The 25,489-nt window shown below is 52.5% G+C and overlaps 1 protein-coding gene and 1 non-coding gene across 5 annotated transcripts in view; one reads left to right on the plus strand and one right to left on the minus strand.

The window, feature by feature from the left end:
* Window positions 1–25,489, minus strand: part of Kazn (kazrin, periplakin interacting protein) — a 941,992-nt gene that overhangs the window by 37,656 nt on the left and 878,847 nt on the right. For all 4 annotated transcript variants that reach the window (XM_051173736.1, XM_051173738.1, XM_051173737.1 and 1 more), the window contains 3 exons: window positions 10,917–11,053; window positions 6,530–6,700; window positions 2,743–2,932 (listed from right to left, as the gene is read on the minus strand). In XM_051173736.1, coding sequence (XP_051029693.1) covers window positions 2,743–2,932; window positions 6,530–6,700; window positions 10,917–11,053 — 498 coding nt within the window. The remainder of the gene's footprint in view (window positions 1–2,742; window positions 2,933–6,529; window positions 6,701–10,916; window positions 11,054–25,489) is intronic.
* Window positions 24,425–24,492, plus strand: Trnaa-ggc (transfer RNA alanine (anticodon GGC)). The gene has a single exon. It is a non-coding gene; the product is annotated as a tRNA-Ala (tRNA).

The raw sequence follows: 25,489 nt of genomic DNA on the forward strand, positions 1-25,489 counted from the left end.
CCTGGAACTACAGTCACAGGTTGTGAGTCTCTATGTGGGTGCTGGGAACCGAACCCAGTTTCTCTGCAAGAACAGCCATTGATCTTAACTGCTGAGCCATCTCTGCGGCCCTATCTACCCTGTTTTTTTTCAGACAGGGTCTCTCACAGACCCTGCAGCTCACAGATTCTGCTAGACCAGCTGGCTGGCCAGCGAACCCTGGGACCCTCCAGGCTTCACTTCCTTAGGGCTGGGATTACAGGTGCACATCGCCACACCCAGCTTCTTACCTTCTGAGGACCGGACTCAAATCCTCAAGCTTCTGCATCTGGAACTTTACCAACCGAGCCACCCTCCCAGTTCCCTTTGCGGCCTTACTGCCAGGCTTTATTTATTTACACAAGCATTTACTTCCCGGGCTCTCGGTGTCTGGCTCTCTGTAGGCACTGGATAAAACAGTGGTAGCATGAAAGGTCTCGCTCAGGAGCCGCAGCTCAGAAGCCCTTTGGGCCCTGCTGTAGGTCTCTCTCACATGTCAGTGGGAGTACCCTACAGAGGGGATGTTATTACCTGGGCACCCGCTCCATGCAGACATTCCTCATAGACAGTCCTTGCCACCAATGACCACGCGGCCCAATGGGGAAGCTGCTGGTTGGTGGCTATGAGTCAGTTCTGATCTAGGCGAGTTCCTTTATAGGCTGTACGGTCCTGGGCATGCTCCTCACCCTCTCTGAGCCAATTCGATTATGTGCACCATGGAGGTGCCTTGCCTGGTTGGTTTTTTGTGCCAACTTGACACAAGCTAGAGCCATCTGGGAAGAGGGACCCTCAATTGAGAAATTGCCTCCTTCAGACTGGCCCGTAGGTGTGGGAGCCATATTCTTGACTGATGACTGACGGGGAGGGGCCTGGCTCACTGTGGGTGGTGCCACCCCTGGGCTGGGTGGTGTAAGAAAGCGAGCTAGGCGAGCCACAAGGAGCAAGCCAGGAAGCGATATTCCTTCTTCCATGGTCTCTGCTTCAGGTCCTGCCCTCACTGCCCTTCATGAAGCTGCAAGCTGTCAGACGGAACAACTCTTTCCTCTCCAAGCTGCGTGTGCCATGGAGCACACCACAGCAACACAAAGCAGAGGAAAACAAATGCTGGCGACAGCCTCTCTGAAGCGCGCGCGCGCGCGCGTGTGTGTGTGTGTGTGTGTGTGTGTGTGTGTGTGTGTGTGACACATGCCACACGTAGGCATTGCAGTAGGAAGGGGAAAGGAGCCATGGTGCTAAATGCCTTCCCAGTGACGGCCTGGTGTGGAGGTGGGTCACCCCGTGCAGGTAAACAAGTTACAGCAGCACGGACAAAAGCTGGGGGAGCACAGTCAGGGAGAGGGCCTGGAAGCTCTGAGAAGAAATGTTTAATATAAAGCTCCCAGGTGGCTACAGGAGAGGCAAGGCCGCAGAGAAGGAAGGGCCTAGAGGGCAGATCCCGCCCGGCTAACCATGACTCAGCATCACACAAGGTCCTGCAGCCTCAGGAGTGGTGATCCAAAGTGCCTCCCATTCCATTAATTCCTAAACGGTTGCAGACTCCGCCCACCCACCTTCTACAGTACCTCTGCCTCCTTCCTGCCACCAAGGTGGACCAGAGGCTGGGGAGACACCTGGGTCTTAGGAGTAATTAGGTAGCTACCCCTGGGGCTCAGCATCCCTGGGGCAGAGCTAGAACTTAAGTTTGACAAGGTCTTCAGTTGTGACCTGGCTCCAAGGCCTGCTGCGCCACCTGCCTCACCCGGCCCCGCCCCCAGGGCTTGCAATGAGCAGCTGCGGTCTCCATTGGGTAGAGAGGCAGGCTGAGTCTGTTTACAAATGGGGGTCTGCAGTGTGTATCCCCTGTCAGTGCTGACAGGAAGGGGCAGCTAATATTTACCAAGGCCCTGATGTGGGAATTCTGTACACTTTACCTTTCTGGCAATCCTGGAAGGGAGGGCTCAGCAAACAGACACATATCACACACTGTGCATTAAGAATGCGGCAACCCTCCTACCACAAGAACGGATGACCCTTGTATCGGGTCAGGGGTCACATCTTTTGTAAGTAGCAGATCCAGGATATGATCTCAGCAGTGTGAACTTGTGCTGTGCCCCTCCCGCTACGGCTCAACAGCCTTACCCTACATGCTCCAACCGTAGGCAGCCCTGGACCCGTGTAACTCACTGTCTGTGGCTTCGTGTAACCCGCCGTGGGCACCTGCAGGGCCAGTTTTATGACAGCCCCTAGAGGAACCCTTAAAAGAGTCAGGTGGCTCACTGATGCACAATGGGATGGCAAGGAGTCAGGGCTGGAGTGTGTAGCACAGGCAGTGGGAATGGATGCCAGGCGCAAACACATGTGACATTTACACATTTTCTATATAACCTATGGACTGGCTACAACTGTCATTCAAGGAGCTCAGTACCCTCCCCTGCTGAAGGATGCCTGGGTGACTCGGGCTGACTAATCATAGCGCTGGCTCTCCCAGACACTGCGATTCCTTCAGGGGTGGCCATGTAACCCAAGCTGGCCAAGCAGGGTAATTAGTTTTACTTCTCCTTAGGCACAGCTGAGCGTCTGGACCAAGCTACGCCTGAAGCCCATCTCTTAGTGGGTTCAGTTATGAGCGTGAGTCATAGTCTGTCCTGTGATACCCCAGGCTGATGGAGTGTGAACAAAAAAGCCGCCTTTCCCACTGGGCCCAGCGGCCTCCCCTATTGCTGGACAAGGCCGGGTAGGACTCACCTTGCCGGTCTGCAGGGTGGGGAGGGTGGGAGTGGTAGAGAGTCTGCTGGCTCTGACGGATGGCGGCAGTCAAGGGGAGGTCCGCCTGAACCACCCATTCCTGGTTGCCATTGAGCACCGTCTCACCAGGCATGGCGAGTGAATGCCGCTTGGGAACGTCCTTGGTCAGCGTGGCTAAGGACTGCTTGGCCTGGAGAAAGAGTGGGAGACAGGAAGAAGAAATGTAACCAGAGGGGACCTCTCAGGCAGTTGCCTGGTACCTCTTACCCCCGTGGCAAGAAAGCCAAGAATTCTGCTTCCATACCAGCAGTGTGGTACAAGCCGTGTGTCTGTGACACAGGTGTCACCCACGTTCATCGGGGTCTCACCTTTGGTTGTCATTAAGAGCAAAGCGAGACCCCCGTATCAGGGAGAAGGAAGCAAGCACACAATCATCATTTCCGAGTTCTCCAAGACAAGCAAGGATTCTTTGTGGGTGCACGTGTGTACACGTGCATGTGTGTGTGGCGGTTGCAGGTTAATGTTAGGTGCCATTCCACAGGAGCAACCCACCTTGATTTTTTAAAAACATGGTCTGTCTCTCAGAGGAGCTGGCTGATTAGGTTAACGGTGGTTGGCTAGCAAGTCCCAGGGATCCTGTCTCCACCTTTGAACACATATTCTAAAGAATCGAACTCAAGTCTGCATGCTTGAGGAGCAAGCATTTTATCAACAGAGCCACTCCTGACCACACCCGGGATTCTGATGGGACTAAGAACATGGTGTAGGGGTGTTCCTGGGTAAACCTGGTAAAAAGCACATCTGAGATTGAGTTTGGGAGGAGTGAAGGTCATAGACAGAGATGCCATCTGTGAGACTGCCTGAAAGCACCTAAACACCCCAGGACGACAGGACAGCCTCACCCTATGTATCCAGTCCCCGCTGGCAATAGAAAGGGTGGCTGCCACGCAGAATACATAGCAATAAGTATTATTAGTTCAGAAGAACAGGGCTGGTCGAAGACAAGCCTGGTGTGATCTGGGATCCATGGGACAAGGCTCGTCGTAGTAGGGGAAGCGCCACAATCATAATGCCACATGTGGGGTTGGGGGTGGCGAGACTGTCTCTGCGAAGGCCACAGATCCTCTCTGCCACCTGCCTCAGAGACCCCTTAGTGATCTCCCCGCTCCACCTGGGTAAGCGGGATGTTATCAGACAGGGTCTTACGTGTGCTGCGGGAGAAAAGGAGCATGCGTTAGACATGGAGTCCCGCATACTCTCTCTGTTAATCGTTTTCTATGGCTTGGGCAGCTCTCCAGGCTCCTGCAGGGCAGAGGAGGCTAAATGAGGAGTGCAAGGAGACAGGGAAAGAAAGGCCCACCATGTTCTCTCCTTTCTCCCAGACACAAACACAAGGCAGAGGACCACCCAAGCCAAGCCACAGAAGCAGCCTTTCGGGGCAGCATAGGAAGAGGCCCAGGCACCAGGCCCTTCCATTCCCACTTGCTTTCTCCCCTGGGTGATGAAGGGCCTCACCTCTGTCTGGGTTAGGAGTGGCGCCCCTATGTGGAGCGAAACATCACTACCCGACTAATGAGAGATCCCTTAGGGCTTCCGTATCTACATCCCCCTAGGCACTGAACACAAAAGCCTCTCATGCTGTCCACCCAGGACTTAAAATCTCTGAGGAAGATTTCCAGAAAAAAGAGAGAAAGCAAGGAAGAAAGGAAGGAGGAACGAAGAAAAAGAAGAGAACAAAAGAGAGAAAAGAAGGGAAAGAAGGAGGGATGAAGAAAGGAAGGAAGGAGGGAGAGGGAGGGGGATGGGAGGGACAGGGAGGGGAGAGAGGGAGGGGATGGAAGGAGGGGAGGGGGAGGGGAGGGAGGAGGGAGAGATGGAGGGAGGGGGAGGGGAGGGAGGAGGGAGAGGGAAGGGGAGGGAGGAGGGAGAGGGAGGGAAGGAGGGGAGGGGGAGGGGAGGGAGGAGGGAGGAGGGAGGGGGAGGGAAGGAGGGGAAGGGGAGGGAGGAGGGAGGGAATCTCCTGGATAGAGGTGAGCTTCAGAGGCGGTGGGCATGTGCTTACTCAGGCTGCGTGGACCGTCTCTGCAGCAAGCCACACAGCCTGTCTGACTAATCACTTCCACTACACACAACTCGATGCTGGGAGTTCCTCTTAAGCTCTGACCTCCTCCTACTTCTCTCTGGGCCTCCACCCTCCCCTGACCACCCTGAACCTGGAGCATTGAGCCCTTGGGAATTTCCAAGTTAGAATGACTATGCTCTCATGACCAAAGTCCAGCTGGCGCTCGCTTGACCTCTGCTGCTTTGGAACCTGTTGCATGGAACCTGAACATCCCTCGGCTTTGTACTGTGCGTGTGTGTCCTGACTTCCTTCCGGAATGCCCATGTGCTTCTTCCAGGCAGAGTTGCCCTCTGCTGCCTACGATTTCTGTGACTTGTGCTCTCTGAGAGAACTTCTCGTGTTGGCCTTGACCTCAGAGCAGAAAGGTCTGGGGCTGTCCATAGCATAGCTTGAAGTCAAGGGACGAAGGGGATGTGCAGTCAGAGGGACATCATGGGTATGTGCAAAGCACTTCCCTCTGCTTCTCCGAAGTATTTCCTGCTATGGTGCCCCAAGCCTGCAGTGGCAGAGGGTCTGAAGGGAGGAGGGTGGAGCTGAGTGTTTTTGGCCAAAGCAAAGCAGGCTGTGTCAGTATGTTGGGAGCAGAAGTCAGAGGGGCTATTCCCTAGTACAGGGAACAGCAGGGAACCCATACTGAGGCCATGGCTCAAAGCACCAAGATGTACTTCATCTAAATGTCCACAGGGCCCTGGGTGATCTGGGCACACAGGGTCCCCCTCAGGGCTGCAGGAACAAACAGCAGAGGCATTCTTCCTGCCTGGATGGCTCTCACCACTAGGGGTCAGCATTGCACAAGGCAGCTGTCCTGCTCAGGGTGGCTTCACTCTAGTTTTGCAATCCTGTCATCACCATACACAGATGCCATGGTAGCTATTTCCCTTGTGTTTCGTTTGCATCCTCCCCAAAGCCCTACAGGGCATATGCGAAGGATCCCTATGTGGGATAGAGGCCAAAAGGGTCAAACACCCCAGCGGAGGGCTGTAACTGCTCTGCAGGACAATATATCCCACCACTCAAGAGTCACACAAGGGGGTGGGGTGGGGCTCACTGGGTAAAGGTGCTTGCTGTCAAGCCTGATAGCCTGAGTTCAATCCCAGGACTCCTATGGTAGGAAGAGAACTAACTCCAACAAGCAGTCTTCTGATCTCTCAATCCATCTTTCTTTTTCACTTAATGACCTAAGAAAGACAATTTTGCTATAAATACATTTGGGCCAAAAGCCTTTAAACAGCCTGCATAAAATAAATAGTTGATACACATATAGGTATATGTTACATACATACATACATACATGTAAATATATATATGTATACATAGGTAGCTATTGCCATTTGTAATCCTAGACTCAGATGTTAATATTTTGTGTGTGTGTGTGTGTGTGTGTGTGTGTATTTCTTTCCAGATATTTTCCCAAATAATTATGATCATTTTGAACCAAAAAATGTCCTCTCATCTTCCCACGTTGGGGAATATGGTCAAGTGAGGCCTTTGAGGCCTCCTAGGTCCCTATGCTCCTGGGCTTGAGGAAGTCCCCAACTCATGAGTGGTATGTAGCCCACAGCTGTCCCTTAACCCAGGGGCTTTGGGTGGCTCAGGCTGCTCCTCAGTTGCCAACCTCAAAGCCCTAGTAACAGCCTGGGCTACTCCAGCGGGTGGTGAGCTCACCATGGCTAACTCGGCCTCCAGCTCCTTCATGCGGTTGTCCTTGAGGTCCAGCTGGGAGCGCAGAGCTGCAGCGTGGTCCGTGGCCTCCTTGGCCTGCCGTCGAAGCTCCCACTTCTCTCGTTCGAGCAGGTCCTTCTCCTTGGCCAGCGCTTTGACGGCGTCCTCACTCTCCTGTGGCGGGGATGAGAGAGAGGGGTGAGTTGCAGGGTGGCATAAGGGTGGATGGAGGGCTCATGGGGGCGGGCAGGGAAGTGGGGAGCCCGCAGCACGTGGCTGGGAGTCCTGGTAGGAGGTGGGAAGGTTTATGGGGTGAGCACCCTGGACTTCTCAGAGAGCAGCCCCCCCCCCCCCCACACACACACAAGTGAACCTGGGTAAGGCATGTCTCTACGGGACAAATGGGAGCAGAGAAAAAAAAAACGATGTTTTCAAAGGTGGAACAACTTCCTGTGGGGAAGACAAAGTGCAATCTGATAAAAGTTGGGGTGAAAGGGGTTTTCTTTTTTCGTTGCTGTTTTGCCTGAGGCATTTTGTGTTTTGAGTCAGGGTCTCTATGTAGCCCAGGCTTGCCTCCTCCTCTCTATGTGGCTGAGGACAATCTTGAACTTCTGATTCTCCTGCCTCGATTCCCAGGTGCTGGCCCAGTTTCTGTGGTGCTAGGGATACCCAGGGCCTCACACATGCCAGGCAATTACTCTGCCAACTCCACATTCCCAGCCCCTGGGGCCATTGTTTTTGCTGGATGAACTATGTCAGAGCAAAACAGGTACAAAAAGGAACCTGGGGCGGCAACTGTCTGGGCTGCCACAGGGCCCCTGTTGTCACCCCACAAGGGCACAGCTGATGGGACACTCAGTAGCCTGCCTTTTCACATCCCAGGAGGAGCACAAGGGTCCCTAAGTGGGACAGAGGCCGAAAGGGTCAAACACCCCAGCAGAGATCTGTGACTGCCTTGGCTGGCACCGGCAACCCTGCAGGACAACACATCCCACCACTCACTCACCTTAGGCCCCTCTCAGCTTCCTGTGTGAACCGTGGCTGCCAGGGGGTGGTGCCAGACAGGTGTGGGGTGGCCGACTCTGACCTCTGAACAGGGGTGACTGCAACTCTGGTCTTGTCAAGAGGTGGTCCTTGGGGGAGCCCAACCCATCCCACCAGACCACATCTAAAGCTGATGTAAGGATTTGCCCCCTCACCCCCACGGCCCGGAGCAGTGGAGAATGGCCACCATCCTGTCTGACATGATAGCTCTGTCCTTGAAGGTTAGCCAAGATGGTCGGAGCAGGAGGCCAAGGGGGACTTGCTTTTCTTCGTGGATGTGGCTTCCACAGTGTACAGCACTGGCTAAAGGTCTAGAGAAAACCCTGTCTCTTTAAATTGCTACATGTCAGCATGGCTTCAGTTTCCCCTCCCCTTGGATGTATTGTGGAATGTCCCTGTGACCTGGAGCTCGGCCCAGAAGCTTCACACTCCCTAGGATCCCTGTTCATGCCTCCGCTTCCAAGAAGCCTTCCCTGACCACCCAGTGGCCTCTCCAGCCAATACTTACTCACACCTGACACTCAGACACCTGAGCAGACACAGCCAGACAAAACTGGACTGTAAGACCCAGAGCAGAGCTGACCACTCCAGGAGCTCTGTTAAGTGCCACCCCGGGGAGCTGGCTGGTGATTTCTTTCTTTCCTTTTTTTCTTTTTTGGTTTTTCAATACAAGGTTTCTCAGTCTTGCTTTGGAGCTTGTCCTGGAATTAGCTCTGTAGACCAGGCTGGTCTCGAACTCAGAGATCCGCCTGCCTCTGCCTCCCGAGTGCTGGGATTAAAGGTGTGCGCCACCAACACCCGACTCTGGCTGGTGATCTTGAGTTAGGAGAAAGACCCACTAGGACCTTGGGATCCTTTTCATTTCTGAGTTTTTGTTTACTCTGCTGCTTGTGAGCAGATGAGGGCCCTAGGCTAGGTACAAAGGGTCTTCAGGTGTTGTGACGAATTGTTCCCAGGCAGAGGCTAGCAGGCACTGCAGCAACAGTCACAGGATATCCGGGCAAGTGCTGCAGGCTCTGCAGGCATGCCTGGATCAGCCTCATAGGTTCAGGTGGAGACTCCAATTATTTGTTCCTGTTTCACAGAGGGGTAAACTGAGGCTCAGAGGAGAAACACCCTCAGCCCACTGCTGATAACAGAGCCAGGAAAGAGACTCGTGGAATTCCTTCCCTGGGGATCTGAAACTTGATAGGGCCTGGGGGCTATAGGGGTTTACGAGGGCAGGACAACGCTAGGGCAGTTAAGGCCTTGCAGGCTAGGTCAGGTCAGGGGCCTGTGGCGAGAGGCTACAGAGGACAAAGGGGGCGGGGAGGTGGTGGCAGCAGAGGGTCACCCTGTGTCTAGCTCTAACATGGCTGCCAGGCCGGCTATGAGGACACCTCCAGCTGGGTTTGTGGACAGTTCTCTGAGGCACTCAGGGGACAGGGTGTGTGTCACTGGCACAGTTTTCTGGGATGTTGTAATTCTGAGAATTTGCTGGTCAGGCCAAGTCCTATCTTTGTCAGCAGCTTTGTGCGGTGCCCACCTGTTCCAGCTGGTGTCTGTAGGGGTCTTAGGGTCCTAGAGCCAGTAGGCCATGGGAAGTTGAGAGCCTGCAGCCCAGTGGCTGGGGACCCAGAGAGTTCTATTAATACTGTTCATTTGGTTCCTACATAAAAGGCAAATTCTGTTTGCCAGAAAAAAAACAGGGATCCAGCTTCTACAAAGTATCTCTAAGTATGTGGTAGAGCACCTGCCTAGAATCCCCCAGTGAGGGGCTGAGGTGCCAGCTCTGTGCTAGCATGCCTGCCTGGAATCCCTTAGTAAGGGGCTGGCTTGAGTGCCAGTTCTGTGGTAGAGCTCCTGCCTAGCCCCCATAATGAAGGTTCTGAGTTCAACCCAAACGCCACAAGAATCCATCTGTCTTGATCAGTCACTAGACCCTTAAGCATCTCAGTCTTGCTGTCTGCACAGTGGGCCTAAGCTACCAATGACACAAGGTCATTCCGATGAGACTTCCCCTGGCTTCCCTAACCTGAATGCAAACAGGGGGCAACAGCTGGACAACAGAACAGGCAGGTGGCCCCTCTGCCTGCTGCTTAGAGCCACTGGGCCACAGACAGGAAGAGATTTGCAGGCCAGAGACGTGCCAGCGCGAGTCATGGGTGACGACTACAGCAAGCATGTGACAATCATGTCGATTCCAATCCAGCCTCTGCCATCTGGCCTCTAACTGCTGCTCAGCAGTGGCCTCCCTGCCTGGGTCCATGGTGTGGTCTGCCACCACTGCTATTGTAGAGAGCCACTCAACCCTGCCATCCCCAAAGCTGCAGGCTGCATTGTCTGTTAGGTATGAATCGGGAAGGCCTGTCACAGTCTCTGGTTTTGCATGCTTGTTCCCCAGCTGGTGTGACGCCTTCAAGAAGTGGGACCTAGAGGCGAGCCTCTGCAGGCTACACTGCCGTGTTTCCCTCCAGCCTTTGGACTCTGTTTCAGGTCAGCCATGATGTGAGTGCAATCCCACGCTGCTCACTCCCACTGCCATTAACTCCCCTACGGCTCCCCCTCCGCGATGGCCTGAAACCACAAGCCCAAATAAGTCCTTCCTTCAAGTTGCTCCTGCCAGGCATTGGGGACACAGTGACACACAGGGAACACGTATATGATCGAACGTCGGGTTCCGGAAATACTGACACAAGTCCCTCGGCCATGCAATCCACAGACTCCTCCTCATCCCTCGGAGCCCAGAGCGGTGAATCTTGACTGTCAACTCGACAGGTCCAGATTCACCTACGAGATGGCTCTCTAGGTGAGTCTGTGAGGGGGGATTCCTAGACGGGGCTAACTGAGACGGGAATTCCCACCCTGAAGGTGGGCAGCACCAATCTACCGGCTAGGACTCCAAACATAGTAAAGGGGAGGACATGATGAGGTTCAATGAGAAAAGTAAGTGCCACCTCCTCGGGCAGCCTTCCGAGCTCCCTCTCTGCAGGCAGCATGCCCAGCTGTCTCCCACCGCTCCTGGCTAACTCCTCACACTTCCTCTGTGGTGTTACAGACAACGCATGGCTCATTGGGTTGGGTGCTCAGTGCTCAGCATCTCAGACCTCACAATTGCTCTGCACCTTCCACAGTGGGGGAAACTGAGGTTCTAGGGTGAGTGAGGTTCAAGAGGAGCAGGGAACTAAAGCAGCTGGATTCCCAAGTCCACCCTGTCCCCAGGCCTGTCCACCCAGGGACATAGGGCCCAGAGCAGAGCCTCCAAGGGCGCTCTGGGACTCCAGAGACCATGCTTGGGCAAGAGGAGAGGAGGATTGTGTATGTCTGAGTGGGGAGGGTTGGGACAGGAGACCGGAGAGGCGCTGACCTTGCGGTGCTGCTCATAGTTGCGGATGAAGTCTCGCAGCTGCTCCTCTCGGCTCTCCAGCGTGGCATACAGCTGCTGCATCTGGCTCACCAAGTCAGTCTTCTCGCCCTTTAAGCGCTTCCGGTCGGCTTTCATGGCTGTGAACAGGAGAGGGCATTAGTTAGCTCCTGATGCCCCAGCCATTCCTCTGGGTGCCTTCTGCCAGGTGAGAAAATGGGGTCCATCTGATACTGTGTCTCTCCTGGACCCCCGCACCACTGCAGTGTCCCAGAATTGGGACCCAGGCCTGCTGTGTGAATGGTCCCAATTTCATCTCTCTGATCTGACTATTTACAATGGAAGCGCTATGAGCGTGCATGGCCGGCGTCAGGGGCTCATACGAAGGGAGGTCCTAACCCTGCGGTTGAAATGAGCCCCAGGGTCACCCCCACACGCCCTGAGCCCATAGAACATCTCAGCCCTGTCCAAGGACTCTTGTCAGTCCAGTCTCACTTGGTTCTTAACATGTAAGGGTTAATGACACACAAGATAAGACACCTAACATTATGGGCCATACAGGGCTGGACTCCGTCAAATTAAAAACTCTCTGCCCCACAGGCAAACAGGGAGAACAGGAAAAGACAGCCCACAGAAGGGAGAAAATACTTGCAAATCCCATATCCAATAAGAGACATCTAGAATATATATTAAAAAAAAAAAAAAATCCCAAGCCAGCAGAAAGGCTCGGCTGGTACACGTGACACGATCAAGCCTGACAACCCGGGTTCAATCGCCAGAACCCACTTGGTGGAAGGACAGAGCTGACTGCAATACGCTGTCCTCTGACTTCCACATGTATCCTGTAATGCAAGCGTGATACACATATGCATGCACGCACAAATTATATGCAATAAAAAATTAAAAATACATTCTCACAACTCCACAATAAAAAGATAACTATTGGGGCTGGAGAGATTGCTCAGTGGTTAAGAGCACTGTTGCTCTTGGAGAGGACCAGAGTTCATTTCCCATCATCCACTCTGCCTCACAACTGCCTCCAATTCCAGTGATAGGAATTCTGATGCCCTCTTCTGGCTTCTGTGGGCATTGCACTCATGCACACACACACACACACACACACACACACACACAGGTTTATTAGACACCTGTGATGGTTGATTTTGATTGTCAATGTGACAGAAGTAAGAAATGCCTGGGAGACTAGTGAGCACACACTATTGTGTTTCTATCTTATTTGGCCCCAAAGCAACAATGCTCACCAACTGTGTACCGAAACCCCAAACAACACAAATCAAAGTAAATCTTTCTTTAAAATGGTTTCTTTCAACCCACAGAGACAGCTGACCTGAACAAGGAGGAGCCAATGGGCCCCCAGACTGATAGCTGGGAAACCAGCATTGGACCGACTCAGACCCCCTGAACGTGGGTCTCAGTTAGAAGGCCTGGGCAGTCTAGGGACCTCTGAGAGTGGAACCAGGAGGTATCCCTGGTGCACAAAAGGACGTTGGGAGCGCATTCCCCATGGAGGTTAATGGAGCGCATTAACCTAGAGGCAAGAGAGAGGGCTTAGGCCCTACTCCAAATGACTTGACAGATTTTGTTGACCCCTCCTGGAAGGCATCACCCTCCCTGTGGAGTGTGTGTGTATGGAAATGGGATGGGAGGGTGGTCAGGGGGCATGGGAGGGAGGGAGAAAAGGAGGGAGAGGGAACTGGGATTGATATGTAAAATAAGAAAATAAATAAATAAATAATAAAATGGTTTCTTTCAGGTTGTATGCCACACAACTCATTTACATACTAAAAAGAGAAAATGAGTCTACATCCTATTTTTTTTAAAAAAGAAGTTAAAAAAAAAAAATCTTTATATAGCTGCCCAAGAGATGACTGGGAAGTACAGAATGGAATGCCACAAGGACCAGTCTACCTTTGGATGGGCTGAAATTAGACAGACAGCAAGGAGTGTGGGCTAGACCTGGATCCCTACACGTTCTCACGCATGCCAGGCCACACAAAATGCAGGCGCCTTGGAAAACAGACTGGCACTTTCTCAAAAGACCAAACATACACTCACCATATGGCCATCACTTTCACTACCAGAAATACACCAAAGATAGAGAAAATCACCAGGCTGGGGATGGAAATCAGCTAGTAAAATGCTCACCCAGCACACACCGGGTCCACCATCCTGCATTTCATGAACCAGACACAGTGGCTGGACATGGTGGTTCACACCTGTAGTCCCAGCACTCAGAAGGTAGAGGCAGGAGGAATGGAAGTTCAAGGTCATCCCTGGCTACATAGTGGGTTTGGGGCTAGCCTGATCTAGAAACTTGACCTCAAAATGAGAGAGGAGGGAGAGAACCAAAACCAAATGTAAAATTTTATATAGAGGGGCTGGAGACGACACACCCATTAAGAACATGCACTGCTCTTGTGGAGGACTAGAGTTTGGCTCCCAGAACCTACACCATCCACCTCACAACTGCCTGTAACTCCCCCTCCAGGGAATCTGGTGCCCTCTTCTGGCCATCATGGAAACCTGCACTCATGTGAACATACCCACCCAGGCATATACAGGATTAAAAATCAATACTTAAGAGACCTTTGTATACAAGTAAGTGCAACTCATAATAAGCACAATCCAAATGTTCAGCCAGGAATGGTGAATGACAGAATGAGACCCGTCTGCACAGTGAAGCACGATTGGACAATGCAACACTAGGCAAACACAGCCGGTTGCATCCAGTCACTGACAGCTACGAACTGTGAGTCCACTTACACAAAATGTCCCCAAGAGGAAACCCGGGCACACAGAACAGAGAAGCAGATGGTGAAGGCAGGGATGTGGCGTGACTACAAAGGGTGGGGCCTTTTCTGAGGTGAGACAATTCCAGTGCCCGGGCTGTCCCGTGCTCCAACTCTGACTGTGTTAAAAATCACTGCCCCATGATGTGCCAGTGGGTGAATCGGGATATGTGTGAATTCCACCTCAGAACTACTTAAACAAATCAAACAGGCTGTCACATACTCCCAGGAAAAGGCAAAGCAACATGCACCGCCCCCTCCCCATCCCCATGCTGTGCCTACGGCTGGGTGGACAGAGCAGCCTCAGATCAGGATGGGACCGAAGGGCTTCCGCACAGCTCCACGTTAGTCCTTGCATAGGATGGCAGAGAAGGGTTTCTCAGGCTCACTATGGAGGTGGCTGGAGGAGGGTGAAGTAAGTCCTGGGTTCTGGAACCTGAGAAGGCCCAGAGTGATTGAGTCTTTTGTCTGGAGGCAAATAGCCATGTGCAGCTCCAAGGCCTGTACAGTCGGCTCCTCAGATCTGAGGGTCTCCTGTGTATGAGGCAGGCAGTGTCTGCACGTGCTATCATCTTGTTTTGCACCCACAATCCTGCAGGCTCAGCCTGTGTGCATGAAGGGATTAGGGAAGAGGGATGGGAGGGGGGCAGGCCCAGGAATCAAGAACCCTAGCCCCTGGCCTGACAGCCAACATAAGCTAATGTGTTCCTGGGCCTCCTGCCCTTTGGCCCTCCCCCTGGGTAGAACAGGTGGGAGAGGAGGCATCTGGGGCCATTGCCACTGCACACAGAGAGCCCCAGGGAAGCTCACACAGTGGGGGCTCCAGGACTGGTCAGCACTCAAAATTCCGGCTTTGAGCTTCCCGGTGAACCCTGCTGACTCGGTCCTCTTCACAGTCAGCTTGGCTGCATGGCAGCTGAGGTCACCTGGGCTAGGCTTCCAGACCTACTGTGCCGAAAGCTTGCAGGGTGGAGCCAAGGATACAGCTGGGCCAGCTCTCTGCCCTGCCTCCAACGGGTGCAGCCCTTTACTGGGGAACCTGGCTTTAAGAAACTCCAACACCCAGGGAAAGCAAGATGGCTTAGTGAGTAGGCACTTGCCACTAAGGCCGACAGCTTGAGTTGGAACCCCTGGAACACTCATGGTGGGAGAGAACTGACTCCTGCAAGTTGTCCTCTGACTCCCTGCATACACAAATAAATAAATAAATAAAACGACTTACATACAAAGAAACTCCAAGATCTGACAAAGTCACCTAGTCTGCAAGCATCCTCCAGGCAAGCCTGGGCCAGCACCACAGGGCATCCCCACCTGCCACTGTCTGGCATTTCAGATGCATTTTTATGGAGCTGGGAGGATGAGTCATCCTATCCCATGCCAGCGAGGCCATTCTGGCCATGCAGCGAGGTAGGGCAGAACTGGGGTGCACCAGGGTTAATGGTCTGGCTCATTTAGGTGTGACACTGGTAAGAGGCACTGGAGAGCAGAGAGTGTCCTTGAGGCCTTGGTTGGTCCTCTCCAACCCTTACCACCTTTGTCCTTTGGTTAGAAACCGAACCCCTGGGATTCTAATTTGCCCCACCCAGCATAAGCTTTATCCAAGCTGGGAATAGGGGCACTGGAGAGGCAGAGGCAGGTAGGATCTCTGTGAGTTCAAGGACAGCCTGGTCTACAGAATGAATTCCAGGATAGCAAGAGCTACACAGAGAAACCCTGTCTCGAAAAACAAAAACAAAACAAAAAAAAACCAAAAAAAAAAAAAAAAAAAAAAAAAAAAAAATAAGCAAGCTTTTTTCTAGTAAGAACCAGCCTTTGCTCTCAGCTTCTTGCAGACCCAGCAAGGTCGGGACGCCTTGAGACAGGACAGCATGCCCCAGTGTTGGAGGGGCTCCCTGTGATGTGCAGCCAAGGCATTCCCAACTCACAGATGTGGGCACCTGTTCTGAGGTACCACTTCTGGTTCCTGCTGTGGAATATTCCTTCACACTGTGCGAAAGAATATAAGTCGCTGTGATTGGCTTAATAACAAGCTGACTGGCCAAGAGCTGACCAGGATACAGTTAGGCCTGAGAGCCAGCCTGAGGATGACTCGAGGAGAAGAGGGACAAAGTCAGGAGTCGCCAGGCTGACACAGAAGGAGCCGGAAATACGTGAACGTGCCATCCTAGTAAAAGGAGCTGCCACATATCAGAGCGCCAATAAGGAATATGGATTGTCTTAGGATGTAAGAGCTAGTTAGTAATGAGCTGAGCATTTGTAATTTGTGTTCAGCCTCTGAGTTGGTTATTTGGGACTGGTCGGTCGGGACACCATTTTCAGGCCCCATCTCACAAAGGCTCCTGCAGCATCTGGGCTCTGTCTAACTCTGGGCTGCACCCTCCCAGGCTTTGGACCTAAGCTCTAAGGAAGCTAAACCTCTGGGACTGAAGGTCATGTTTAAGCCAACCTAACCTACTCATATGGACTCCTTTTCTGTGGCTGTGGTGGGATGCCAGGACAAAAGCAACTTAGGCTGGGTGGTGGTGGCACACACCTTTAATCACAGCACTCGGGAGGCAGAGGCAGGAGGATCTCAGTGAGTTTGAGGCCAGCTTGGTCTACAGAGCAAGTTCCAAGACAGGGATGTTATTACACACTGAAACCCTGTCTCAGAAAACAAACAAAACAAAAAAGCAACTTAGGAAAGGGTTCATTTTAGCTTATGGTGTCAGAGGGATGGAGTCCATCATGGTGGGCAGGAACGGAAATAGGCAGAGAAAGTGTAAGGATGGAAAAATTTAGCCTAATTTTCCCTAGACTCTGCCCCCTAGCAGTGAGTAGGCAAAAGGTCATTCTTGACTGTTTACGACAGGGTGGGTTTACCGACAGCACCTGTGAGTGAATGAGAACAGGAAATGAGCCTTGCCACACTACCCAGAAGCCCTAGCGAAAGCAGACTTCCTGGGCAAAGCGTGGGCTTGGATAGTTCAAATTGATTGGTCCACACTGGATGCTATTAAGATGATTGTTTTGTAATGTGCGGGCCTTGTTGTAACCCTATAAAAGCTGTCTGAACCCTGTACCCAGGGTTCCCAGTCCTTTACCCCACGTGGAGTATGGTTGCGGACCCCAGTGCACTGGAATATAAAAGACCTCATGCTTTTACATCAAGACTGCTTCTCGTGAGTGATCGGGGGGCCGCCTTTCCTGAGTCGGGGCGTGAGGGTTCGCGCCCTCCGCGGGTCTTTCATAAGCAGCAGGAGTAGGGAGCTCCCACATACAGGAAGACGAGAGAAAGAGCAGGTGAGTGAGAGAGAGGGGGAGAGAGAGATCAAGAAGTGGATCCCGACCTTGAACTCTCAAGGATCATACCCAGTGATGCACCTCCCTCCCAGCAAGCCGCAAGCCTCCATGACCCAAAGCCATGTTGGCCTAAGTATCAAGACACCTGGGATGGCTCATGGTGTGACATCCAAAGTTCTCTTTCCCTCTCTGGGCCTCGGATCTCCCAACAGTAACAGTAAGTTGAACTGAAGGATCCAATACCTCCCATGCTGGTGGGGATTTACTCAAAGGCCTGAGTCCCAGAGCCCTACCCCCACTCCCTGCTTGACTACCCTCCTTTTCCAGAGTCTGTGTGACCCGAGGAAGTTAGAAGGAAGAGCAAACCATACCCCAGGCTGTTTCTCTTTGGTCCTCAGCTCAGGAACTCAAGTCCACCATATCCTGGTTAGGACAGAAGACCATCCTTAGGACCCTGCCGAGGAGGTCGTGGGTTACCTAGAATCCCGATCCTAGATTCTAGAGAGTGGCCTTATCCTAATTGCACATCACACACCTTTCCATGGGAATTCCAAACTCCCAATTCTTACTATTTTTAAGGTCTTAAATGTCCCTTTGCAACATTGGATAAATTCAAGACTTAAAATTTGAACTTGAGGGGTCTGGCTCTGCAGACACGAGCTGTGACTCCAGGTAAGTTCCTTACTCCCTGTGTCAAATAGGGAGACTTTATACGGGAGCAGAGCTCATGGCTGCAGGTGCTGGTGGTTCTGCCTGGCTGTGCCTAACCACCCAAGGGTAGGAGTGAAGCTGTCAGGAGAGGAGTAGGTGGCCCCGGGCGGAGAGGTTTGATTAGAGACTGCCAGACCTCATGATGGGAGCAGTCTTGGAGCTTGAGCCTCAGGAAGGCCAGGCCAGCCAAGGAAGGGGTTAGGGACAAGCTAACTGCAATCAGAGTTGCAGGCTGCTCACCCTCCTCACACCAGGAAGCCCTGGCGGGTAGCGCTTCCGCCCCTCCCCAGAGGTCATCAGCAGAGGGAAGTGGGGGTGGGGTGTGCAAGGAGGTGTTTGTTTTCCAGGCTTTGGAGGGGAGTCCAGGAAAGTCCTCCTAAAAATAGCAAGCCGACTGGGGGGGGCACCAGCATTCTCTAGACTTGAAGAGGGAATTTCTGGAAACAACATTGGCCGCCAGCTCCCCCCCACCCCCCCTGCAGTGAGCAGCATCCTTAAGGGGTGACATTTGTGTGTGAGGCCATTAGCAAACAAGACTCAGTCGTGAGAGAGATGACCAGGCCACGGAGGTGGAGCACAGCATGCTGTGTGGCCTCAGGAACTCCATCTGACAGCTCTTGGGAGTTTTGGCCCTCAGAAGAGGCCCTGGGCACAGGGGTGATTTGGGGACTGCCCTATCTCTGCTGTTCTCCATGGGAGACTCAGCAGAGCTCTACAAAGTTCCATGCAGGTAACAGCCAATCTCTAAGCAAGTACAGAATGGAAGAGCAAGGTTTCGGAACATAAGTATTACTTAAGAGCAGACTCCAGGACAGAGGGCGAGTGGGCCCCAGAGTTAAGTTACCATGTTACAGCCCTTTAGTATCTCCAACAGGGATGGACATGGACACACGGACAGAGACACACACTCACACACACACACACCACTCCTACCTAAGAACAGTTTGATCAGCCACCATCTCTGTCTTTGTGCACCCTGTGCCTTGAAAGCTGGGGAAGCTGGGAGCTGGCTTAGTCAGAAAAATGATTCCTGAGCAAACAGAAGGATTTGATTTGGAACCCCAGAATCCACACTTAAAAAGTCAGGTGTGGTGGGGGAGAGCCTGTAACACCACCAGCACAGGGGTGACAGACAGGAGGATCCCCAGGGCTCAAAGGCCAGCCAAACATTTGTATTCCAGGACAACGACAGATGTGTCTCACAAAACGGGGGGGGGGGGGGGGACAGTGTCCTGAGGAAACCCTGACCCCTGCCGTGCAGGCACGTAGGCAACTCCCAGGGGCTCTAGCTGTTATCACAGAGGACCAACCGCTGGAATGACAGGCCTTCCATGTGCATTAAGGGCCAGAGCCCCATTCCTGACCAGCGCTTGGTGTCACAAAGCATTCTGCTCATCACTATCAACTCAGGGAGATGCTCCTCTCGGCTGCCTCTCAATCTGACTAGGGAAGCAAAGAACTGTAAAAAAACAATATTTTAACCTGTATTTCTTTTGTGCATGCCACAGGTGTATGGTCGGGGGACGACTTGTAGAAGTTGGCTCTCTTTCCACTGTGTGTGTGTGTGTGTCCTGGGGATTAAGTTTAGGTTGTCAGGCTTGATGGCAAGCACCTTTACCAGCTGAGCCATCTTACCAGCCAGGCATTCATTCATTCATTCATTCATTCATTCATTCATTCATTCATTCAGCTCTATATGACAGCATCTCTGTGTTCTTGTCTTTTGTCTTCAGAATCTTCCATTCAATGCCCTTGACTACACTCATCATGCCATTAATCCATAGGACAGGTTGCCATAGCCCGCACCCCTATCCCCCACTTTTCTGCTGTTACCCTAGAAGACAGACATTACCAACCAAGGTAGGGGCGGGGGAGCTGGAATCACCTGGTGCCATCTTTTAAATTAGGAGGGATGGTAGTTTCATGGCAATACTGGAAGTCTACTGTACTTAAGACCTCTATAAAATATTTAGACTCCATGGCCAGATATAACAGTGATTATACATTTAAATGTAAATGAGTATAATTAGACTGAAAGATTAGCCAAGCCTGTCACTAAATATCTATTTAGGACTGATAAAAGCTCCTACTGTAAAATTACAGGTGAACACACCAACGGGCCTGTGGGTCTTTGCTTTGCCTCACAGAGAAAGAACTCAAAAGATGGCCAGGAAAAAAGGTGGGGGAGGGCAGCAAGGTCACTGCAGAGGGCCTTGAAGACCCCAAGGATCAGGGAGATGGATGAGACCAAATGAGACAGTGGTTGTGAGAACTCACCTATGTCTATGCACAGGGAGTTCACCAGCCTGGACTCTCGTAAGCCTAGAGGCAGGCTTGGCTGAGATGGCATATCGGGGTGACACTGGGGTATGCCCTAGAACTTCAAAGGCTCTAAATATGATCATGCAGAATTAAAATTTAAATAAGTCAACTTGTGGACCTGTGAGATTGCTAGAAAGCCTTGTCATTAATGCGACACTGTGGGCAACTAGGTCGCAGCTCCACTCTGAGGGAAATCCATCATGAGGGAGTGAGGCATGCACAGGACACCCTTTTAATTATTAGCTAAGCACAACGTTTAAACTTTAAATGCACCCTCAGGTGTGCATGGAGGGGTAAATAAGCAAGAGATCCCTAGGAGAAGAACATTCAGGAAGGAGAACACATGCAAAGGTCCTGAGGTAGCAGAGAGGAGACAGTTCTAGAAGGCAAAATTGGTGTCAGCAAAAAGCAGCTCTCTCCTATGGGTGGTGAGCTTTCCCCGCTTTCTGCTTCCTTGTGCCCCTCATAAATGACTGACCATTCCTTTTCTTCAGCTTCCCTTTGCCCTAAGCTGGGGGCATGTGCCAAGATGTTCCATGCTTTTGGGAAGGAACAAAGGCCAGCAATGCACAGGAGCTGGTGACAGCCCTCCATGCCAGTGGCACAGGGCTGGTACTGGAAATGCCTCACCATTTACCCAGTTACTGGCAGAGCCCGGCCGGTTAGTGTAGTGACCTGGCTTGTGGGGAACTGACATCGAGGAAGGTGACTGTTACAGAGAGCAGCAGCAGGGACCACGGCTGGCTATGATGGCCCACAGAGTACCACGGTCGGCAAGGTACTCCCAGCCTTTCTCGGAGGTGGGCCCCTGGGACTCAGGACTGGCTTCATGGAAGGTGGGGGCAGGGAGTGGGTTGCGGGAGCTGAGGCTCTGAGAGGCCTTAGACAAAGTTTCTCCCTATAGCTCCCTGTGTGGCTGGTCCTGCAGACACCAAGACTCACCATCCCAAGGCCCAAAGGGCAGAACGGTGGCCCTTTTTCTGGCCTCAAGCGTAAATCAGGGCTTGGCATCTGAGCCTGAACTGGTGGGTCCTCTTGACAGAACCCTCTCCTGAAAGGGGTTCCAGTTGCTGCATGTTCTTGGCAGGTGGCCCATCTCCCGCCTTTCCTCCATTGTTCAGGGAGGGGCTGGGGTGAGCAAATGAACAAATGGCCAGAGAGCCCTTCCAAATGGCAGAGAAGCCATTTCTCTAAGGGGCCAAGGACTTCTGTACTTACTGCTCACCGAGTCTGAAATGCATCCCTCACTCTATACTTCGATGGCCGCTGTCCTGCACCGACCCCCCCCCCCCCACTGGTTGCTGGCCAGCTCTTCTTGCCCCTTGAAACTGTAAAGTTTCCAGACACTCCCCAACTCATTGTTCTTCCTTTCATCCCTTTTTTTTTCCCCTACAGCTTTTCCCACTTGACTGATGTCATGTATTATTTTGCACTTGGACTCGATGTCTGATCTTCCAGGATCCTAAGGGCAGGGCTGGCTGGTGCGGAGTGGTTTAGCTGGTTAACTCCTGCTGAGTCAAAATGGTGCTGGAGTGGGGGCGGGGAGGGGGCCGGCGGCGGGGATGCAGGTGACAGAGAGGTAGGGGTCAGCCGGTTCTAAAACGCCTTTGGGGAAACAGAATTGGCAGGGTGGTACTTGTGTGGCCACAGATACCTCCATACCTGAGGAGATGGTAGGGACGCCACATAGATTCCATGGAGCTGGAGCTTAGTCTCCATGAGGGCACGGGACATCCGAGGGCAGTCAGTGAGTGCTCCAGGGGTGATGCTGGGACTCTGCCTGGTGCCATGCATGGGCTGGCTGGAGGGAAGCAGCCACTCCTATGGTGAGTGAGTGGCCCTTCTCTCAGACCTGGGAGACACTGGGGATGTTTAGCGAAAAGCTTAGAGGTGCTGGGATGTAGCTCTGGAGGTAGAATATTTTCCTAACATGTATGAAAGCCCTGGGTTCAAGTCCCAGTACCACACAAACTTGGGTATAATGGCGCATGCCTGTAGTGCCAGCATTTGGGGGAGCAGAGTCAGGAGGATCAGGGGTTCAAAGTCATCTTCAGCTACATAGTTAAGTTTTGAGGCCAGCCTGGTTTACATGAGAGCATGTGACATAAGGAAGGGGGAAATGAAGAGGTGGAGAGGGCTGGCTGTCAGAGGAGAGGGAGGATCGTGGTCAGGGTGAGGTGTGAAAACCCTGTGCCAAAACCCCATGCATGGCCCAAGGCAGCTCAGGATGAAGGAGACACCTCCCTCATTTTCGACCAGTAGAGGTCACACTGGCCAGCCAGTCTAGCCAAAAGTGAGATCCAGGTTCAGTGAAACCCTACCTCAAAAACTAAGGTGGAGAGTGGTTGAAGAAGATGCTCATTGTTGACCTTTGACGTCACACATGCATGCACATACACAAACATGGCCACACACACACACACACACAAGACACTACAACTCAATACACTGTTCAAGTATAGAAGTTAGATCTTGATTCCAGCAAAATAAAAACAAAGTAAGTTTGTATGTGCTGAGCATTTTTGTCCACGGATGTCGATGGACTCTGGTTCTGAAAGAGTTTTTTATCTCGTAGAGCTTCAAATGCAATGACCTGACACGTCATCATGTGTCTGGGACAACATGAAGAGGGCGGAGCAGGCAGGGGTGGGAGGGTGGGGCCAATGGCAGGTGCCAGACTCATGACATCATGGCACTGGCTTCTGTGAATGAGTGAATTTTGCCCTAATAAAAAGCTTTACCACCAAGGCTGGCAGAGGTGCTGGCTCGGTTCTAGGGTTGTGCAAAGCCGCCCCACATGGCCATCTTTTATCTTTGCCCTCTGGCCCTCGGGCCAGCAGCCTGGGACCCCAGCACCAGCTCCTGCTGCACCTGCACTAAACTGCTGAGTTTTATGACAGGGCCTGGCTCATCAGGGTGGCCTATGTGAGACAGAGTGACCCCTGAGCCAGGGGCCCCTTCCTGACAGGGCCTCCTTTCCTTCCGAAGGAAGGCTTCAGGAGCTGAGGTGGCCACATGCCAGGCTCTTTGTTGGAATAAGAACCCAGCTCTACTTTTCTTGTTTTTTTTTAATTGTAAAGGGGGTCTGAGAGGGGGAAGTGACTGGGATGAAATGTGTCCGGGCATGTCTCGGGAGTGGCACTGAGCTTCAGCCCAGGTCTAAAGACCATGTATGGCTCGGGTGGGGCTTAACGAGGCTGGGAAAAGGGGGTACTGGATGCTTTCTCGGCTTTGCAGGCCTGGACCGAGAAAGTGCTGAGTCAGCCTGCAGGATAAAAGCATTCCCGCTTGCTCACGGAAACAAGTGAGAAGAATTTCTGGCTCGAAGCTCCAGAGGGGAATCACAGAAGTTGGGCTAGTAACAGCCCGAACAAACAACCCTGAGTGAAGGAGGGGCTCTGGGCCTGTGATAAACTGGGAGGAGGCAACTGTGTCCCCAGCTACTACCTTGTAATGATTGCCTCACAGGAAGCACTGAGGACAAAAAGCAGGAACTTGAACTTGAAAACTATAAAGTGTGGTGATATTCTGTTTATTGTCTTAGAGTTAGGGCCAGTTCCCAGCACTAGAGGGCCTGCAGATCCTTGACCTCTGACCTTTGATCTTGCCTGATCTGGTTTTGAAGGCTCACATACAATCACCTCAGTGACATGAAATGACCTTGTCGGTGGCATGCTCTGCAAACATACGGAGCATCATCACTCTTAACCCCAAATGATCCACTCATTCTCATGGCGTTCTTATTCTTGCCACCTACCACATCACAGGGCAACGCCAGGCTCTGCGGGGCTGATCGGTGGCCTTTGCTGGCACAGCTGGTTGACAGTCACACTCTCCTACTTTTCAGGCCCAACTGAGGCCTTCATGACCCTGAGAACCTGCAGGACCCTGCAACTGTTTGCCCTGCAAAACATCCTTCTCTGTGACCCTGGCAACCTTGCACTCAGCATCAGCGCAGGGGGCCCGGACTCAGAGAGGGTGCATCTGGGCGACGAGGCTGGTGGGTGTGCTGGGCTACCAGTAAAGGGCTTGGAGTACGGCCTCTGGGGAAGCAGTGGGCTGCCACAACCTCAAAACAAGACACACTTCCTGGGCTCTCGTTAAGTCTTCTGGGCAAAACGGCTATTGTATTAAAAAGGGAAGCTGGCTGCAGATGCTTTCCCTGCTCTGGAGCTTGGAAGAAGGGAGCTCAACTAGCTTGCCAGAGCCACCCAGGCCAGGTGAGCTCCTTTCACCTGCTGCCAATCACTGCCTACTAGTGTCGTCCCGTGCCCCGTCCCCACCCTCAGCCTTCTGTACTGGAAGAAGATTCCAGTGATGGTAGGAAAAACCTCCAGTGCAAACTACATTTAGAAGCAATTCTTTAGCAACTGCCACAGGCTGGGGGATGTAGCTCAGTTGGTAGAGTGCTTGCCTGGCATGCAAAAGCCCTGGGTTCAATCCCCAGCAGTGCATAAACTAGATTTGGTGGTGCACATCTGCAATCCCAGAACTTGGGAAGTATTAGCAGGAGGATCAGAAGTTCAAGTTTATCCTCAGTTACATAGTAATTGGAGGCCAGACTGGGCTACATAAACACCTGGTGTTCTTTCGTTACAATTATAGGAATAAGAGCTGGAGAGGGGGTGGGGGTCCCGAGTGAGGGTACCAAGTCAGTGGGGTTCCAAGGTGGGAGAGCATAGCAGGTTGCATAACTGGTGAGGGTGCCCTAGGTGGTGAGGCGGAGGGACTAACACACCAGGCAGATGGAGCTTAATGAGGAGTTTATTTAGAAAGGGGAGTGAGGGGGAAGGGAAGAGACATAGAGGCACCAGGAACCGAAGAGGAGAGAGGGGGAAAGAGAAGAAGAGGGGAGAGCAAAAGAGAGCCTAAGTGGGCAGGGGTCTGACTTTTTAAAGGGGTCCTTGAACCCTGGGTTGACCAGGGCACTGCCTGAGTGCATTCTGCCAGATGACAGGGGCAGGCCAGGGTAATGCCTGAATCCTTGCAATACCTGCCCCCCCCCAAAAAAAAAAGAAGAAGAAAGGAAAAAAAAAGTGCCCTGGGTGGGTGATAAGAGCAGGTGAGGTACCATGAGAGCAGAATGAGAGAGACAGGTCGGAAGGGACGGCCCACCACCCATGGGTGCCAGGCAAGCCCCACTTGTATCCTGCTAGGCTCTGTCTGGGCCCCTCCCATGACCCACTTCTCAAGAGTCCAGACACAGCCTGGGCAGCAGCAAGGCCAGATAGAATCCCAAAATCAAGCCACAGCAGCCACCTTCCTGACGCAGAGCTTTGACACTTCCACCTGCAGACTGGGCCCATTTCACAAGGCACCGAGCAGCAATCATTGAGTTCCTAGCCCTAGAAATCACCTGAAGGACTAAGAGTGCTGGCTCTGGGTTCAAATCCCAGCTTCGGTTCCCACACAGTGGTTTTCTCTACAACAAATGGGGATAATGATACCAGT

This window comes from Phodopus roborovskii, unplaced genomic scaffold (assembly GCF_943737965.1).
Source record: "Phodopus roborovskii unplaced genomic scaffold, PHOROB, whole genome shotgun sequence".
In the NCBI taxonomy this organism is placed as follows: Eukaryota; Metazoa; Chordata; class Mammalia; order Rodentia; family Cricetidae; genus Phodopus; species Phodopus roborovskii.